Source organism: Merops nubicus, unplaced genomic scaffold, assembly GCF_000691845.1.
Source record: "Merops nubicus isolate BGI_N331 unplaced genomic scaffold, ASM69184v1 scaffold1635, whole genome shotgun sequence".
In the NCBI taxonomy this organism is placed as follows: Eukaryota; Metazoa; Chordata; class Aves; order Coraciiformes; family Meropidae; genus Merops; species Merops nubicus.
Genome location: NW_008611488.1, coordinates 1,036 through 21,913, shown reverse-complemented (window position 1 = coordinate 21,913; position 20,878 = coordinate 1,036). Strand labels below are relative to the sequence as shown.

Genomic DNA, 20,878 nt, shown 5'->3' with positions numbered 1-20,878 from the left:
GGTATTGTGAGCCAGGTCCTGTGAACCATAGTGTAAAGGACAGCAGCCAGTACCTTTGTTTTATCTCTTCCTGGTGAACTGTGTCTATATCATTTAGCCAAAATACTTATTTCTACAAAAAAGCAGTAGCTGCATTCAGCAGCCACGTGCCATCCTCTTATTTTTTTCTTTTTTTTTTTGTTTTTTTTGCATAGGCAGCATCACTTTGCCCTACTCCCAGAATTTTAGACCAAATCCTGGCACCAGCTCTTTGTGTGCACCTTTCTGTGAAGCTACTGGAATTGAATGGCAGCTCTGTCTTGAAAGATAGAGTACGTGCAGGAGTTTTTCTTTCATTTGGTTTAAACTCGTGTTTCTTTTCATCTAATGAATCAGCACGTTGAAAAAAACACACTATAGTTAATTATAGGGCATGTTAATTCTGGAAAGAAGTGTGTGGAATATTATCATGTACTAAGAGGTACAAAAACCTGGAGAGCATTTACTCACATTTTAAAACTAAGAGCAGGTTAAACTGAGATGCTACAATACTTTAGTGTCTTTCTAATTTCCAACATTCTCACAGTGCCCTTCAAGGAAAAAATATATACTATAGTCCACTCACCCGTGCTTAATATTCTTGCATATTGCTGTCCTCTCTTATCCCAGCTAGTATAATTGCTAAAGTGCATCAAAAAAATCTCAGTGTGTCAAATAATTGTGCAGCAGACCAAGACTTGTCAAATTACTTTCTCTTTTTCATTACTTGTTTGTTTCTTTTTTTGCTAGAGAAAAAAAAAAATCACAGCGTTGCATTTGCTTCAGATTGTTTTGGAAATATCATGCTTACTGATGAGAACCTCCAAGAGCCTGATTTTGGCTTTTGTGTGCTTGTATTCGGAGTATTCCTCAGCCATGGGCACCCGATCTTCTTTCTGAGGACTCCTATGAAAAGTAAATAAATGTGCAATCACTTTTATGCATAAGAGGAGAAACAGTCCTTAAAATTAATTCTGCAACAACTTATGAGGATTTTTCCTAACTGAGGTGACAGAGGATGACAGGACCAAAAAGCTCTACCAGACAGAAATTAAATAATAGCGTTTAAAATACTGAATTTTCATCTGCCAGGTAATTTTCTCTCTTGTCAGCTATGCAAGCATAACTCCTTCATTCCCAAATATGCAGAGCAGTTCTTAGGTGGTACCTTGGAAATGGTTACCAGAATACTACATGCCCATATCCCCCTCAGTTTTCAGCAAATAAGTTTGCTAGATGAAGGGAGGAAGATAAAGAGTGAAAAGTAACCAGTATTTATCTATGGGGGAATGGAACGGAGGCTTCTGTTTTTAAATCTGGCCTTTTAAAAATGATCCAGCTGCCAAAGTGTCATCTCCACAGACTGACATCCTCCAAAACACTCTTTGGCAGCCATTGCAGACGTCCTGGAAAAACCCCAAATCCAGACTGCCCTCAATGGTGCCCATATCCAGAAGGAACTAAGCAGGGACCTGGATATCTCCACAGAGACCAGGCACCTCCATGGTATCTTCCAGTCCTGAGCTGCAGCTTCCTTGGCCTTCTCATCTAAGAGTACCCACCCTAGCAGAAACAAACACATCTGCATAGGAGCCCAGAGGAGAGAAGACAAGGGCTTTGGTGAGCTGGATATTTACCTTCCTGTCTGTTTATAGAACTGTTCCTCAAACTCCCTCAGAGCTCTGCGAAGCCTTTTCTTATCCGCTCTCGTTTCTCTGAGATGTTCAAGCAGGACAGGCCTGTAAGACAGAGACAAGAACATGAAAGTCCCAGGTACTTGGAACTATTGTAAAAGTTGTGGCTCTGGGTAATAAGCAACCTGCTGCTGTGAGCCACGGCAGGCACTGATTTCAGGATCCCAAGACATTCCACCACATCTCTTCAATGATGGTGTGACTGGCTGTAGCACCACATGCCATAAACAGTTGTGCTCCTGCCCTGTTACATGTAGTCTCACTCTTCTAATAAAGTGAAGGCAGAGACTCTATGGACAGCATGGGAGCAAAAGCTTTCAGGATTGAGTCTTGCTACTGGTCTTAATTCTGTCTGGAATTAATGACGTCGACAGGACTCGGCACCTCACAGGAGATGCTTTGCAGCTCTGTCCACATCCATGCCCTAATCCCAAAAGCAGCTGTTACCAACCATTACTATGATGCAGTGGAAATGCCAGTGGTACCCAGAATCAACAGCTTGGCTGGTATTTGGAGAATAAGGTTTTTAAGAAGAGGAAGAATTCAGCTATGGCATAGACAGTTGGTTTGGTTTGGCTTGGTTTCCCATAATAACAAAACGCACAAAATATCTTCACAGCATCTGTGAGCCAGCTATTGCACACTAGTTCAGTTGCATAGAACAACAACACATTTTTGTTTATTCTCAATTTTGGTATAGTCAATTTAATTTCTAAGAGCTCCCAATCAAAACACAAGAGACCATGCCACAAGCTCTGAGGCCACGTCTGTTCCTGGAAGGCATGTTCTTCAGCAGGTTTCAGGGCTGAGGAATAACAGCACAAGTGCATCTTAAGATTTGTTGTCTCATGCAACCTGAAATTCTTAGCTACAAAGCAGAAGGAGGCATTTATTTTGGTTTTATAACAGAGGGCAGGAAGGTAGTGTTAAGTTTTCTGGGCATCCAGACACTAACAATTTTTCTTATTCAAGGAAGAAATCAATTTTACACACATTCAACTGCCAACCATGTGTTGTGGAATCCTTTACTCAGCTCACCTGCTGCTGTTTGTGTGTCTCATGTGTCTGTTTTATTTACATCACTCACACAATCAGTCCCAGAACACACACACACAGGAGCAGACTATCCTGCTTGCCCAAACTGTGCTTTGTTTTATGACTGCTTTGGAAGAATGTAAGTAGTTAGATATCTAAAAATATTGCAGCAGTTATGGGTAGGCCCACATATCTTTATTAGGTAATAACTACCCCTCCATATATGTAGTTATTTGTTGTATTTGCTTACATTCCTTTACCTGTCTCTTCATGGACTTGACACAAAGTTGTTTAAACAACTCAAACTACAGGTGTGCTGCCAAAAAACCAACTATCTATCTTCTGCCTCTTCTTTCCCAGAAGAAAACATTGAATCACTTCTTAGATTAGGTATAGAATATTCCCATGCAATAAGCATGGAACGTGTTTCATTTACAAAGTCTACACAAAATATTTCAAACCATTAAAAAACCAAACAACTTACATTGTTGCCTCATGTAAATTGGACATAGACAAGGCTGTTTGCCTGAAAACTTTCTTTTCATCCAGAGGTGAAACGTAGGCAGGCTCACTCTCCTCCTGAGAGTAACACAGGTGCTCGTCGACAGGGAGGCAAGATATTGGACCAGATGATAACTCATGGCTGCTTTGAGAATGGTCTTCATCTGAGTCTTCCTCCTCCTGCTTGTAAAATGTGCAGCATTTTTAAACCAATTGTTCACAACACTAGCAATTAATAGCATGACAATGTAAAGAATTAGGTTCTCACTTCCTGCATGTATTAACTGAAAGAGATTACACATACCCTGAAAGTTTCACCCAGCTCTACTGGAGACTGTTCATGGAGGGTCATGTGGGGCTCAAGAAGCTCCTGTGTATTGTCCACCATGACTAAACAGACTTATTGCTTCTAAGTATCTCCAGCATTTACTTCTGTTTACTCAAAAGCCTTTATAAGCAGCAAAGATTTAAAGAACATTCTGTATTTATATAAGCAGTGCAGTCTTGCTGGAACTTGCACTCATCTTATATACCATCTACTACTTATATATGTACAGAAATTCTGACTTTATCAAGAGTTGGAGGTAGAGATGCTACAGTTTTATAGCTACAAATGTTAACTGCCAAAATAGAGTGATGCTGCTGTCTTTCTCACATTCCTTCATCCTCAGAAGGAAAGTTGAGCTTTTGACACTAAGACTTAAACATTAAAACTCCATGGAGCAAAGCTCCTAAGGAGTAACACAAGGGAAACCTCAGTGAAATTTTAAAATATAATATCTGGGTGCATGTGTACAAAGATTGGCATTTTTCAAAGAAATCTAAAGCTCTGCTGTCATCTAACAAGACAATAGTTCATAATTTTAAAAATCAATCCAGCCACAATTAGTTTTAGATTTGTATTTTTGATAGAGACACGCTAATGAACTTCCAAATAGCCAGATTCTGTACTACAGAAAAACTGGCATTTCTGTTCTACATGCTTGATAAAAGCATTGTCAGGCAAATGCAGAAGCTGGGTACAGTGACAGCAGCATGGGAAGAGGGAGGTTTCATTCTGTGTTGCATATGCTAGGAGTAATAGAAAACTAATGCCAGCCTTTGATCTCTTACCAGTCATTGAAGTGTGGTGATTTCTTCAAAAGCTGCTGCTGTACTCTACTGCAGCCTCTGGTATGCTTAGAATCTGAATTTTACAGAGAATTTGCTCTATTTGAACTATTTGAACCTGTATTAACCAATTCTTCAAATACCACTAGTTCTATTGCTGCCAAACTGACATACAGGTACAAATCAAACACAACATTTAATGTGTCTTCTTGACCATGCACATGAATTCTTTCCAACTTACAATTGTTGTGATCAAAGATGGAGTTGCAAGAAGTTTCTTGATAATTCTGTATCTGTCATAAAGGGGTTTCATGAGACCCTTTTCTTGCTTAGTTACCTAAAGAGAAATCATAATAAAATATATTCCTTCAAATTAAAAAAAAAAAAAATAAAGAAATTTCTCATTTCCCTCTGTAAAGCTGAGGAAGGTAAGAATATGACCTGATGTGTGCTTTGCTTCCCTAGAAATTCCATTGGAACTGTAGTTTAGCCCATGCAATGTCTAAAAAGGAAAACAGGAGTCTGTTTTCTGATGGAAAATAGCCAATGTGGATTCCTCACTTCCTTGAGCCACACCATGCAGGCAGAGGGTAAACTATTCTCTGTCTCTTTCTGAAGATGCTGCTAGGGTTGTAAGAGTTAAGATATGTCTTTACTGCACCTTGAGTTGGTAGCTAGCACACTTTACCATGACAATGGCAACAGGCTAGCAGCAGTAAGTGACCTTCTGCCCAGGACAATACACTCAGCAGGATGGAGAGCACTGAGAATCCAGCTGAACAGGCTCAGTGAGAGCAGCCAGCCCGTGCAGAATGGTTGTGAGCATCCCACACTGGAACTGCCTTCCACCACCAGCATGAACCATCTGCTCCTTTAGTTTGTTCTTGCTCTTATGTGGGCACCAGGAACATTCATTTGGAGAAGAATATTATTTCAGGTCAGGTATTAAGGCTGATATTAAGGTATGAAAAGCAACAAGTATTTGTAAACACAAAACTAAACCTTATGGAAATTAGCTGTGCAGTAGCCTGACTTACTGTATTGAAGGAAAAAAAGAGTAAATCCCACAAGAAAACCATCAAACCAACCAGAAAAACAATATGTTCCTCAGTCATTAAATGTCAGCACAGAGTCATTTGCAAACTAGTCCACCAACAGCTTCTGCTCCTCAGCTCACATGCCTATCAGCACCCCTGGGGTACAACATCTTCCAGCATGGCACCTGCACCACTGTGCTGAAGCCCAGCTACACAGCTCAGCTGAGTGAGCACACGGCAGCTCTGGAGCGACACAGGCTGTCTGATCCTGTGGACAGTCATCCAAAGTGGCTCAGAAGCACAAATATCTGTTGTAGTGCTGGGTTAAAACGTCCAGCCCTGATTGAGGGTTGCCATATGGATGACATCCACAACCAGACAAGACCCTGCTGACTGGTTTTCACCCAGGACCTGGCCAGCCTTGGGTGGGAACTGATGAGGACATCACCACCAGGTGCACCCCACCTTCCACATTAGCTTGGAGGTGAGGCTAGAAGGCACCTCTACAAGAGCTGACTCTGCCTGCAGTGCAGTTGGGAGGTTTGTTTTTGTGGTGTATGTGCTGTGTGAGGATTCTGGCTATCAGAAGAGCTCCATGACTTCATAGCAAGTGGAGTTCCCAGGATGTCAGGGCCAGAATGTGAAGCTGTCTCTGAGCCCCTGCTACATATAACTGGGCTTGTGGCCTAGCTGCTACCATTGCCCATGCTTGGCTCCTTGCCTGGCTTGCTCCCTTCTTCATGCCCACTGTGGTGGGTGAGTGCATTGACTTGTTCCTCTCTGGTTGTCTGGCACTTTGGATCTCTGGTGTGTGATGTGGTAGCTGAAGGAGGAGTTTGGCTGCTGATCTGCCTGGTTAATGATGATATCATTCTATATCAAGCAAGTGAGCAGGAGTAAGGGTGACAGTAGAGAAATGGAGGTTGATGACACCGCATGTCTGGCTGATGGAGTAGTTGGGGACTATTTCTAGAGGCATGCATCACTGTGGAATGTCAGGGCTTGCCTATCCCAACTAGTCCATTTCTCTGCCCCAGACTTGCCCACATCCCATTGGATTGCAACACATAAGAGCTTCAGAAAATGCCAAACAATCCAGAATAGACCATCTTCTGGTTTAAGTCTAGTCATAGAATCAGAATCCTTTAGGTTGGAAGGGACCTTTAAGATCTTCAAGTTCAACCATCAAGCCAGCACTACTAAGTCCTCTGCTAAAACAGATCAGAATCTGTCAGGGTTGGAAGGGACCACAAGGATCCCCCAGTTCCAACCCCTCTGCCATGAGCAGGGACACCTCCCACTAGATCAGGCTGCCCAGAGCCTCCTCCAGCCTGGCCTTAAAGACCCCCAGGGATGGGGCCTCAACCACCTCCCTGGGCAACCCATGCCAGGGTCTCACCACTCTCCTGGGGAAGAACTTCTTCCTCACATCCAGCCTGAATCTGCCCACTGCCAGCTTTGCCCCATTCCCCCTAGTCCGGTTGTCACTCGATAGCCTAAAAAGTCCCTCCCCAGCTTTCTTGTAGGCCCCCCTAAGATACTGGAAGGCCACAAGAAGGTCCCCTGGGAGCCTTCTCTTCTCCAGACTGAACAGCCCCAACTCTCTCAGTCTGTCCTCACAGCAGAGCTGCTCCAGCCCTCGGATCATTCTCGTGGCCCTTCTCTGGACACGCTCCAGCAGCTCCACGTCCCTCTTGTCCTGGGGGCTCCAGAACTGGATGCAGTACTCAGTTCCTCCTCTGTCTGACACTGCTCAGATAAGTCTGGAAGAAGATGGTGCTCATCCACATTGTAAATTGGCAGGGCAGACATTGTCACCAGCCTGCTCTGCTGTCTGTCAAGGCTGCTGTAGTCATACTGCTCTGAATATGTAGAAACTTGATAATCTTTTCTGATGGATTCCCTCTTTGTACTCCCAAAGGAGGTTTTTATAGTGACTGTCACATTGTCTAGGACTGAATGTTGCTATTTACTCAAAACAAACAGACCCCACAACAAGCCACAGAAGTTTCTGCATGATAGGCTAAATTTCTGAGTATTTTCTTGAAATCCCAGCACACTCCATTCAGTTTAACCTCTTCAAGTGTTGTGAAAACCCCTTCTCTCCACTGGGACACCTCTTGGATAGCAGAGAGGCACCTGTTTTATTAGTTAACCTCACCAAAGTGGCTTTTCCTGCACAGTCACTGATTTGCCTTCTCCAAGTCCTTACTCCCTGGCTTTTACAAACTGTGTGTGTCCCCAGCAGATCTCTCTTCCCTGGGCACCTCCTGCTCTGAACTGGGCACAGGGTCTGTGCTTGTCACTGAGCTTAGGCCTTGCTCTCCAGGTGTTCTTGGTGCCCAGGGTGCATGCAGAGGTTTCACCCCTGTCCCTCAGGAAAAGGCATGATACAGACACAACCATTAACATTTCCTTCTCTAAGAGATGTGATTATTTGATCATGCAACTCAAACTGTGCAAATCATCTCCAGGTTACTTGTTTATTTTCAACACCAAAAGAAGATGTAAAAATCTTGCCTAGCTTCCATTTCCCTGCTTTAAATTCTTGATTGTCCCTGAGCTTTCTGTGACCTTAAGTCAGAGCTGTTTGGCATACTTAAGACTCCCTCATGGCAGCTTAGTATCACTGAGCACCTCTTCCCTTATGCAGTTAACATCCTCTTTCTTAGCTGGTTGTAGAGTTGCTTCAGCCTTGGAATAAACACTCCCCCTGAACTCCACGCTACAAAGCCTTCCCTTTTCTGGTTTTGAGTCTTTTCACTGCCACATAGCACTAATAACTTGATTTCTTCTTTGTTCTCCCTCTCAGGAAACATAATTTATTCATACCTTTCCTATGTATTCTCTCCATCCCTCAGCCCTCATTCCAAGCCCAAACATGAAGGATAAAATTTATTTTATCCAAGATGCAGAGAAATCAGATTCAGATCATAGTAATGTTCACATCTGGCATATTTTTGGACACATGCTAGTACCACTCACCTTTCCCTCTACCACAAGTCTTTCCTCTACTAGTCAGAAAGAGACAGTCATAAGAATACAGACATAAGACATCAAACAGGAATTCCTCAGCTGCATATAGACAAATTTTCAAATCATCATCTTGCCAACGGTGGCAATTTTTTGTTTTGTACCTGCATTTGGCAATGGAGTCCCTTGAAATAATTTTGATAATTTTAAGTGCTGCTGTGAGCTAAAGGAAAGCACAGGTGACAGGTCATGGCATCTTTGCAGTTCATGTCTCAGATGGTGCCCTTCTCAGCTGCTAAGGATTCTAACCTTTCACATGCCATAGCAGAGCTACAGTAGGCATGAGCCAGGTCTGCTGTGGATGTATGATCTTCCACCTTTATCATCAAAACCTGCAACTTCCAACCATGAGAAGAAATACAGGGCTAGTAGAAACTTGTATTTTTGTTTTATTTTTTTAAAAATAGAAACCAAATTCATCAATATCAGGCAATAACTTTTATACCTGAAGATCATTTTGAAATAACTAAAATTATGTTCAATGTGTAAAATTCACCTAAATATATTTAATATGAGTCCAAAAACATTTGTTAGAGAAAGTAGATAATTTTTAATTTACCTATCATTCCATGGTATACTTACAGGTTGTCCATGAATACTCTCAAAATATAGCAGACATTTCTGAAGACTGATTTTTTCCAATGCCATTTGCTTTTTTGTCATATCCTATTTAAAAAAGTTATTTATAAGATGATGAGTCAGGATTTCATGACAAGGGTACAGGTACGTATCTCTTTTTTAATCTATTCTCCCCAGACAAACATTAATAATTAATTCTGTTTCTCCCACACTGAAGTCAATGGGGACTTGGTGTTAACTTAGCAAGAAGAGAGTCCAAATTTACATGACTGAAGTTTTAAGTGAGTCCATGTATGTGTTACTGCCCCAAGGCCTAACATAAAGCTATGAGAGTTATGGAGATACTTCTACAGACCAGAGCAAGCTTTAGGTTAGGCCTTTATCAGCAGAATATATTTACTTTGTCTGGCCAAAGTGGAGTCTTTGGGGCCAGATCCTGCACTGTTTCTGGAGAAAGATGCATGAGTGAATACATACTGAAAAGCCAGAATCTCATTTTTCTTAACTGTCACTGTATAAAGATCTAATCCTTGATTGCCTTGACATTTTTTCCACAATTACTATTCTACAAAAGCTATTGAAGAAGCTTAAATTCAGGAAGCAGCATCAGGCTATTGACAGAACACTGCATCCTTATCTGGAAAGTTTCCAAGGGTTCAAACTGTGGCCTTAGTCAATAAGGCAAGTATCTTTGTGTGCTTGATCAGAGCCTGCATCTGAAAAGTTCTTCTGGGAATGCTGGCTGACAGGAAGCCTGAAGAAGCAGAGGTTTTTGCTTGAATATCAAAGCCAAATTCCGTGCACATGAAGGGTATCTCATCAGGTGAATTTTGGAAAGGCAAGCCCACAGAAGATGACTGCAGTATTTAAGGTGCTGGCATTGAGGTCCCACAGATAACAGTGCAGTGCTTTCCTAGAACATTTTCCAATATTTAGCTAACATTTATGAATATTTGTAACTGAAACTCTAAACTATTTTTCTTATCCATCCTAGGGAGAAATCAATTTAATGAGATATGTGTGTTATTAATTTCTATTTGCCAGATCAGTTCATAAATCATAGATAATATTCCCCAATATAAATTAAGACTTAGCTGTACCAGATGAGAACAACCACCATTTTAGACTAAATACTCAGAAAAATGCAAAAATGCACAGACATTCCTCAACTTTTCAATTATTCCTCAAGAAAGATAAATAGATTGCCTTGGTTCATAAGGGATGGAGAAAGCTTCAGCTATGCAAACACAACCCATTTAGTGGCATGACAGATTCAAAATGAAACCTCTAAATATCCAGTCACTGTGATACCATGGTGAACACACCATAAATGCTGAATATACTAGTGAAAGGTGCCCTCTCTAAAATGAAATGGAAGAACAGCCTGCAGAAGTCACAGCTGGCCAGCACACATCTCTAGAACCACTATGGGGAAGTGGCAGAAAGTGCTGCCCTTTCAGAATGGTGGGGAGGGATGTGGGTTTTCTTCCTCAGTCCCAGTTTTTGCTCTGCTGGGCTGAACATCTACCACTAGCAGTTTATTTCTGTTCAGATATCACAACATGCATCCCTGGTACCACAAAGAAGAATGCTGATATTTCAGCAGTGCAATTGGTCAATATTGGGGATGTACTGCTCTATGTTTGCTGCATGAAGCACACAATTTAATTGGTGTTTCTCTCCTTCTCTCCCCTTCCTAAGAAGATCTGCTCTTGAACTTGCATATTTTTAGCTGGCTGAGAACAGTAAGAAGCACGTGAAGCTAAAGTTGTTTTCCACATTTCTCTGCCAGATCACAGTAGGTCTGTCTGAATTGGGACCAGGTGTTTGGAGGAGATCTCAAACGCCACAATAAAGGACCATAAAGAAGGATGGAGTTTGGTTGGGCAAGGGCAGAGAACAGTGTTCCTTTCTGCAGGAGGTCAATGATGAGGATTTTTTATTGACAAGTCAGAGAGGTATTTTTATATCCATCCCTGAAGATGTAATGCTCTTCTAATATCAGAGGAAGGCATTGCTACTAACTTCAGCAAGCAAAAAAGGTTTTGCTCCTGTTGACTAAATGCAAAAATAGTGCAGAACCATTAACCACATTTTGTCTTACAGGTCTACATGAGTTAATCATTCCAAAATTCTCTCTCATTCCTGTTTAGAGAAGAGCTGCTAACTGGAATGCAGGGGTATTATAAAGTAGTTAATTTGTTTATTTATTGCTTGTTCTGCAATAGATACAAGGTTAATTCTTTCAAACACTATTAAGCCTGGCGCAGCTGGATGGTTAGGAGGAAACAAGGGGTGATCATTAATATTGACTTTACACATGAGAAACAGTCTCAAGAGGGTTTAGCATCTGGGCCTATTTCATTAGCTCATTTTATTAGCAATCTCAAGATGGGTTTGTATTCAGCTAAGTTTGAAATGGTTGGTAATTTCAAAATCAGAGAAGGCAGGTGGAATCACAAAACACCAAATAGTCTGAGACATCTTAGGGCTTTAGGCTGCTTACAGCAGCATGAGATTCAATGCTAATTAAATACAGCCACTGCTTCATAGCTAAACAAAAGATGAACTGAAGCAAGTCAATAATGAAAGGACAGATAGAGATATATATATATAAAGGGAACCAGTCTGAGAAAAGCCTTGGAGGACAGACTGCAAATGTTCAAACATAAGGCAGAAGTTGTCTGTGGCATATAAAGAAAAGGAGATTACATGTACAGCTAAAGTAGTAGCTGGATTTTCTAACTTGGACAAAGGCATAAAAACCACTGAACACAATTGAATTCCTCACTAGCCAATTATATCTACTTACCTTTTGGTTCCTGAACTCCTACATTCATGGTCTTAATTTTTTTTTTGGTTTTTTTTTGGTAAAGTCTTGTGCCTAAAAATGAGGTGAACTTCTAAATAAATCACTACCTCCCAACACAAGGAGCTAGAGGCACAAACAGTAACAAGCAGTTATCCACTTTTGGATTACTGAACCATTCTCAGGCCAGACCACATTTTCTCTATGACTTCTCATTTGCTAACTTCCCTCACAGGCTTTTTTGCACAAGGGGTATTTTATACTGAAAACCACATATTCATATTCAGGTCTTGTGGTTAGTCCTCTTTAGACATACTGAGTGCTTCAGGATTTTACTCTACACCTCTCTTAAGGACACACATTCTCTCATTTGCATTTCAGCATCGTCTTGGAAGCTTTCCACAGCTGAACTAGAGGGAAGAACTTGGCAGGCTTTCATAGAAACACTATCCTTGCCCCAGATATCTATATCTTGAAAAAGGAAACATTTAGCTGTTATTAGTTTACTGCTAGTCTAGCTCAGATTCTGATACAGGATCTAAATGTTATATAAAAATAAAACGGTGCACATATGAAATTTCTACCATAACACCAAAGCTCCATGTGGGTGAAGTGAAGTCTTTAAGGCCAGGCTGGAGGAGGCTCTGGGCAGCCTGATCTAGTGGGAGGTGTCCCTGCTCATGGCAGAGGGGTTGGAACTGGGGGATCCTTGTGGTCCCTTCCAACCCTGACAGATTCTGATCTGTTTTAGCAGAGGACTTTAGAGCCTAATGGCTCAAGGGTTGGACTTGATGATCTTGGAGGTCCCTTCCAACCTAAAGGATTCTATGATTCTATGATCTTAGCTGTAACCAGCAGGCATTTTTAATTCATTTCTCATCATTGCTGCTATAAACCACATTCTCTCCCAGAAGTCCAGGGTGACTCATAATCAAAACCCAATAATTCTAATGTTATGCTTAAGGACCTACTAAAATAAATAATTTTGAAATAGATCATTAGATCAATTTTACTTGATATTATTCCTTTTCAAGCCTCTGTTCCATGGCAGTTTCATATAACTATTTTCATACACTTTGCTAACTCATAGTTCTTTCAACACAAGTTCTCTTTACCAGAATACAAGAAAATAAATAAGAACACTATGAAAAAAAAAGTGAAAATATTGACTTGTGCAAACATTTAATTTGTATTACATAATTCTCTGTGAGAATAATTCAAGCCAGCACTTCCATTGCACAGATTTAGGAGGTTCTTTCTTAGCAAATGAGAAGTCCAGCCAAACAAAGAATGAGTGGGACAGAGACCAACACCCAACCTACTTTTTTAAGAGAGTTTGTTCAGACAGGATTCCTCACTAACATCTGTTTTGGTGTCATTTTATCTTGCTTTTTGCATAATAAAAAATAACTAACTGGAAATATCATACAGTCTGCACTGTTGGGATTGTAGGATATTTACATCACAGCACGGTTTTGCTGTCATCTTTTGTTTTCCAACAAATGAGTTCTGGTTATGAAACACTTTTGTCCATTCCAGGTTTTTAAAAGTTTACTGCTAATAAAATAGCAGGTAATAGTAGTTTATATAAAAAAAGAAACAATTAAAAAATCAGTCATGTATGCACATTTATAAAAAGAAAGTATTAAAAAGTCAGTCATATATGCAGAGCTCAAGATGTGACCAGCATGGCATTGGTATGCTCAGTTCTGGTTTTCATACAGTAAAAAGTTGTTTAAGAACCAAAATTAGAAGCAAAACAAAAAAAATTAAAAATTATCTCTGCTGGGTACTTCCACTACTGAAATCCACCCAGAATAATTTCTTGGTTCTTGCATAGTTTAGCATTTAGTTCTTCTTCATTCCTCCTTGTCCCCCTGACCCTCTCTTCTTTTTCATTCATCAGCCAGAGTATAAAACGTTGCTGTCAACACTTTGATTATTAGGTACCTTTGAGGAGAGAATTTAATGTCTTGCTTGGCTGTATGGCATCAGGAATGATTCTATTCTATGAATAGCAACATCATTTGACAGCAAAAAAAAATAGTTTTAAAAAAAATGTATTTTTATGGACAATAAGTAAGTATTGCAGAACAACAGCATTAGCCAGAGCCTATAGTGCCAGTAGTGTGAAGATACAGCAGAATTTTAAAATATACACTAGTTCAAAAATAGATTTCCCAGCCAAGCAAGCACGTTTCTTGGAATATTGCTCCTACATTTAAAGAACATGGAAGAGCAGAGGCTGTATCAGCACAAGTACACATATAAGCTCAGAAAAGCAAAGCAGTCTGGATGGTTGTGCTGTCCATGTGATCTCAGTGCAGTGCTATCAGCTGGGCAGAGGCTCCCAGCCTTTCTCAGATGAAAGGTTTATTGTCAAAATAACTTCAGGAACAATTTTAGTCACACAGTTTCTGTGGACTCAAGATAAGAGAGCTTTTGCTGTCACCATCTTCTGTATGCTGGGATATGCACTTCCTGCCTCAAGGACACGGGTTTCAGCACTGCCTGGCCAACGGTTTTGTACCTGCATCTCTGAGCAAAAGGCACTTAGTGCTCTTTGAAAAAAGCTTCTACACCTTTTTTTATGTGCAGCTCTTCACAGAAACATCAATTCAGAAAACTGCACTAGTGCTCCCATCTTTTTGGAGGGAAAATGCACTGCAGTGCCAGAAGACACAGGATGCACATGCACCAGCATACCCTGAGACAGCTACACACTGGTTAGTATCTGTCTAGGATAACCAAGCTCTGAAAGAAACAGCCACACTTGTTAAATACCTTTATAGTCTCAGGAAGGTTAAAGTGCTGTCTTTTCTCCTTGAGTCTTCTAAATACACTGTCCATGGTTTCTTCTACTGAGGGAGCTGGTTCCATGCTCGTGGCCTCCTGTGTTCCAGCCTCTTTAGTGTTTTCACAATGATCATTTCTTTGGGGTGCTCTAGAGGTACAGTTTTGCTCTTCTGACATTCTGAGTTTCAGGTCTGAAAGGCAAATTACTTGGCAAGTAAATAGATTAGAAATATTTCAAAGAAATTTCCTCTGACACTGCAAGAAAAACACCATCCCTACTTCTTGCATACAATTGTTATCATACCACAGTTGTGTAAGAAAGTAACTCTGCTTCACTCCAACATCTTTTTGCTGGTTAAAGGGAAATCCAATGGTTAAGGGATGAGAAGTGTCCAGGCCAATGAAACTTACAGCACATATGTACTTCTCTTTTTCCTCCAAGATCATCTTTAACACAAAAGGTGAGGACTGAAGTGGCAGTGCCTCCACAGGCACCCACCCCACTCTCCCCCCAGCTGTGCCTGCCTGCCCTCCTGTGCTGCTTCACAAGCAAGGAAGAGAGCAAAGCCCTCTCCTGAGAGGGGCTGGGGTCTCTAAGCTGTGCCCCTGAGCCCACCATGCCAGCTGCCAGGCTACTGGATCCAGGTACTCCAGGGCTGCTTAGCCAACCCCACTCTCCTCTAGTGCAATTTAAGCCATAACTCTCCCTTCCAGAGGCTCCACTCACCAGAGGCTGCTGAGCTGGTCCTCACATAGAGGATCAGCCACCTTGCTTAAATGACTTCCCTTGGCAGAAGAGCACCTGAGCAATGCAGCAGAAGCCATATAGGTTACAGTGTGTCCTAGCTCCTCAGTCAGCACCCTGCCTGGATGCAATACAGTATGTAAGTGTATTGGTTTGACACCAAGCCAAAGACTCTGGAGCTCTAGGGACCTTCACCGAGCAAGAAGGAAATTGAATTAAGGTCTGAATTAGCTCCTGTAAAAGCAGCTTTGTTCCTGGCATATGCCTGGCTGGTGAAGGACCTTGGGCAAGGTAGGACATTGATGGCTCCAAATATGTTAAATTTATTGAAATCTGTGCAGAAACAGTAACATAATTTTTTTAGCTGTGCTAGCCTGAGGATACAGGCCAGGCTGGTAGGGAAAACCAGTAAGTTTTAATAAACTCATAGAGCTAGTAAGGATGGACAAGCTTCCTCAACTTGAAGGAGGACCTGTGAGTACTTGGGTGTTTTTCCAATTGCACCTGTCTCATGAACCTCATGAATCTTGCTTCACTTAAAAACGATGTCATTATTTCAGATAATAAAATTAAAAGTGTTCATGTATTGAGGCACTTGGGGTGTGAAGATGAGGCTGATCTGTGAAAACTAGACCCTCTGGCTAACCGATGTGATGGTTGAGACAAAGAGAGAATTTTCAGCAAGCTAACTATGTAGGTTGGCCATTTGCCCTTCTTGAATTTGTAGCATAAATGAACATTTATTCAAGGGGAAAAAAAGTATAGTACACACAGCATAGCATTTAAGGGGGAACTGTCCAGAAGAAATCTACTGAAAGCTGAGTTTCTGATTCTTTATTTACATAATCACACCCTCTAAACCTACTTTCTTAACTCTATCCAAAACAGAGATGAAAGATAATGCTGCAGTTGAATTAGTAATAAGAATCCATTTATGATGGGAAAAAAATAGATTAATTATAAATAACCTAAAAAAATTAGATTAATTATAAATAACCTTAAAAAAATAAATTAAAAAATCAGGCTTGGCTACCTTCTCCCTGAGGGCAAACACTCAATACACCCACAGACATTAATGGAGTCATATGCAGACCATCAAGGGCAAAGCTTTACCCACAAGACCAACTCTAATATCAGGGAAAGATCTGTTTTTATGATCAAAAAATTAAAGCTTTAGGGTTGTGTGGCCTTCATCCTAAAGAACCATTTTGCACCTATATTTGTACTACTACAAGGACACTTATCTTTGAAGTTCTGTATTTCACACACTCATAAAAACATTCAGAATAACATTGCCTTTTGCATCGATTTTTACAGTGATGAGAGAGAGATGTTATCTTTTCTCCCCTTCCCCTTTTTAGCTTTGCCATGAGGGTTGAACTGGCTAATTTTAATCCCTGCTTTCAGGAACCAAGGTAAGTCATATCACATCATATCCTTGCTATCACTGGGAGACTTAGTGCCATGCACTGCAAAAAATAAGCAGAGCACTGAGGTGAGAAAACTAACTTTAAAATATTCCAGCTACACTCATCCTTCCAAAAGCTTCAGTAAAAGTGAAACAAGATGGTATGGTGTACCTTTGAGCTGCTTACGACCTCTGGCCAAATCATTCATCCACTTCAGAACTTCAGGATTGGAAGTTTTGTCACCGTGTGAAGGCTGAATATAAAGAGAAAAGGAAGAATAAACCAGAAGGAATTGACAGTTATGCAATTGAATGGATAAAAACCTATCAACACATAGTGTGCTAAAAAAATCTCCATAGTTCCAACTGCACTGTATCCCAGTGTCCTGCAGAGCATTTGCCTTGACCATGATGCTGATTTATCATGACTTACCTCACCCCATTGTGGCACAGTGCTACATTGATCTGAGTATTTTGCCTCTGAGCCCCCCAAAAAAACTATTTAAGTCCCTGACTCATTGGATAAGTAATCTCAGTGGCTTCGAAAGGACTGATCCAATACCCAACATCAGTCAAGTTCCAAAGTGATTTCCAGAGTGGTAATTGAAGTGCCCTTTCCCTTGTATGGATGAGCCCTTACAGCTTTAAGACAGGAACTCTCTTGGGGAAAAGCACTTTAAAAAAGTTCAGCTGAATTGCTTAATGAATCAAATGAAAAAAATCCTGTGGAACAGAGCGATTTCAAAAGCCATAAACAACAAAAGCTTTTTATATTAATTCTTTCTTTGCATTTAGAAATTGCCTCCAAATTAAAATCAATTTATAACGGGTCTTCAAAATTTAGATATCTTAAACGGCAAAACAGTTTGGCTAAATTAAACCTCTGAAATAATTTCTTTTGTGGTCACAGTGTGATGGCTGTTTAGGAATCAAATTGTACTCCTAAGAGTACATAATGACCATGGGGCATTTCTGCCACCAGCTTCTATTGCATGCTATGATTTGGAGGTTTACAGGAGTCTACTGGAATGAAGGAACCTCCAGAGCAGAGCAACAGTTTCCGAGTAAATTACTCCTACAAAGTAAGTAGCGTGTCATCTTTTGGATCATTTTGGTTCACAAGACTGTCATCTGTGTTTCACTGATTCACACTTCTCACACATCTAGAAGACAGGTATTTTGCAGCAAAGGTAATCATAGTATCATAGAATCATAGAATCTTAGGGGTTGGAAGGGACCTCGAAAGATCATCCAGTCCAACCCCCCTGCCAGAGCAGGGTCACCCAGAGTACATCACACAGGAAGGCGTCCAGGCGGGTTTTGAATGACTCCAGTGCAGGAGACTCCACAACCTCTCTGGGCAGCCTGTTCCAGTGCTCTGGCACCCTCACAGGAAAAAAATTTTTCCTGATATTCACCTTGAACCTCCGATGCTCCAATTTGCACCCATTACCCCTTGTCCTATCACAGGTCATCACTGAAAAAAGCTTAATTCCATCTTCCTGACACTCACCCCTTTCGTATTTGTAAACATTGATGAGGTCACCCCTCAGTCTCCTTTTCTCCAGGCTAAAGAGACCCAGCTCCCTCAGCCTTTCCTCATAAGGGAGATGCTCCACTCCCCTCATCATCTTTGTAGCCCTACGCTGGACTCTCTCCAGCAGCTCCCTGTCCTTCTTGAACTGAGGGGCCCAGAATAATCCAAAGAGTAATCCAAAGAAAATGTAAATTAAGAGTTTCGGAACTACTGCGTACACTGAAATATGATAAAAAGGTATACCCTTATTGATGATTTTCCTATTTCATTTTACAACAAATACCCTTTCCCCAGCTGTTTTGTGGAAGTTTAAATAGACATGGATTCTTGCCTGCCTCTTGTAGTATTTCCCTTAGTCTTTTCAATTGCTATCTTACCAGGTATTTTTTTTCTTGCTCAAACTTTTCTTCATACTTCCTAATTTTTCTCTTGAGACTCTGAAGATGCTTGGTAAGTTGTGCTACTGTTTGTGGCTCTTTGCACTCTTCACAGTTACATGTAGAAGAACTTCTTGGCCTAGAAAAGTCAGAAGCATAGTAGCTGAATCAAAGAACTGGCTGTAATGGACTGTTTCTTATTTCAAGTACACTTCATGCTTTCCTAGCACCTCAGAATTTGCAGCTAGGTTCTTCCACAGGATAGAGACAGTTTAGTTTTACAAAGCAAGCATAAAATAATTGCTTTTACTTGAAAGTATCCCTCTAAGGTATACTAGTGGGTTCACCATCTGTCTTTCATTCTCTCTCTCTTTCTGTCTTTTTAATTAATTGTTGTGGGATTTGTGAATGTTTTTCAAAAGTTTAATCTAGTCGGTCACAATCTGATCCAGTATTTACATTTAATACCCACATCTTATCTCACAGATCTTCCAGCTGTAACAGGAGACTGTAATGATGTGATTTGGACAAGTAAGCTCCAGGAGTTTTTTATTACCTTGAATAAACATTACTATTTGAAATGCAGTTTAGTTTCTGGTGTTTTACAATTGCAAATTAATAGATCAGATTATTATTCTTATACAGCTGATAGCTATGCATATAAGCTTTTAAGAAATTTGGTTTCTGTCTGGAACTCACAGCTTGGTTTCTGGACATCACATATACAGATTGTTCAGATATTCTATGACCCTCTCATACTTAGTGAATGACTTAAGCCATAGTTCTATTACAGATGAAATTTTTAGTATTATGCCTCAATAGTGCTCTCTATCTTATGTTCACTCATCAGACTAATTACTAATTAATGTTTAAAACTGTCCTTGCTGACTATAAGGAAAAAATACTTCAAACAACATTGTACTGTTATTACTGAAAAATGCTAGATCCTATTTCTGATATTGCAAATTTGCCATGTTCAAAATATGCTATAACATGAAAAATTCTTGTTCATGATGTAACAGCAACTGGACAAAATGATGAAGAATCAAAAATTGTGGATTGCACAAAACTTATTTAAAATATATTTTCTTACATCATGAAAGGTTGAGCACTTGGTGGAGAAGGGGCAGACTCTGTGTCTAGATTGAACCTCTGGCTTTGGCTAAAGATAGAGCAGCGTGGTGACAGGAGAGGGTTGTCTCCATCCGTTATGTGATACAGCAGCCGACTGGTCCCTAGGGAGTGATGTTCCTGTGGGCTGCTCTCTGTGTCATTCTGCCAGTCTCTGTGGGCTGGCACAGCCTCTGGAAAGAAAACATCAACTGATATGGACTGAGAAGGTGTGGACACTGACAAGATATTTCGCTACCTAGGTAAATACGAATCTGTACTTACAGAAGTATTCAAAGCATAAGTATTCAATGTAAACAGCAAATAGTTCAAAGTATCACATGCAGGATGAACATTATACTGAGGGTGAGAAAACAGAAAGGACAGTTACTGGCTTAACATAAAACATATCTGAGTTACACAGGAGAAGGTGGATGAGTGTGTTTGTAAACTGTGAAGTGTAAGATGGAGAGTTTCCCAGAATAGTGTCATTAATTACATTCTAATAGATTTGCTTGCTTTTGAAAGCCACATTCCTGAAAAAGATGATGAATGTACAAAACAAGTTTAATTTTGTGGTTTAGCATTTAACCCTCTGGTCGAGAGAAAGTCAGATCAGAAATATAACATGTCCTGATGCTAAGACCCTCCAGTGTTACTTGTGGTACCCTGCAGAATTTAATTTAGGTTTGAAGTAACATATCCCTATGAAAACAAGCACCACCAGTACTATTCCAGGTAGTGTGCAGTGACTGCTACTTGGAGGAGTGATGCTTATGATACTATGTTAATATTGTCTTGGGCAATAAAAGGAAATCTGACCTCAGGTGCCTCAAAAGGTGAAATTTGTTTTATATAGGTCAAGCTAGAAGTCAGAATGATTTCTTTTGGACTGAAAAAGTAGGAATTGGTGAACCTCATCACATTGATTCTGTTTATGGATAAGATGGAAAATAAAGAGCACATTACAGAGCCTGCTTCTAGGGAATACCAGGGGCTCACCCTCCCTTTTCTCTACTGGGGCACACTAACAGGAAGATTCTGTTTATGGATAAGATGGAAAATAATGAGCACATTACAGAGCCTGCT

The 20,878-nt window shown here is 40.5% G+C and overlaps 1 protein-coding gene across 1 annotated transcript; it reads right to left on the bottom strand.

The window, feature by feature from the left end:
* Nucleotides 1-764: 764 nt before the first annotated feature.
* FAM13C (family with sequence similarity 13, member C) lies at nt 765-19,983 on the bottom strand (the record flags this gene model as incomplete). Its single annotated transcript, XM_008941224.1, has 9 exons — nt 765-924; nt 1,656-1,757; nt 3,232-3,431; nt 4,600-4,695; nt 9,011-9,094; nt 14,601-14,803; nt 16,938-17,019; nt 18,680-18,818; nt 19,773-19,983. Coding segments are annotated over 9 exons (1,241 nt in total), but the record flags the coding sequence as incomplete, so codon positions are not given.
* Nucleotides 19,984-20,878: the final 895 nt, after the last annotated feature.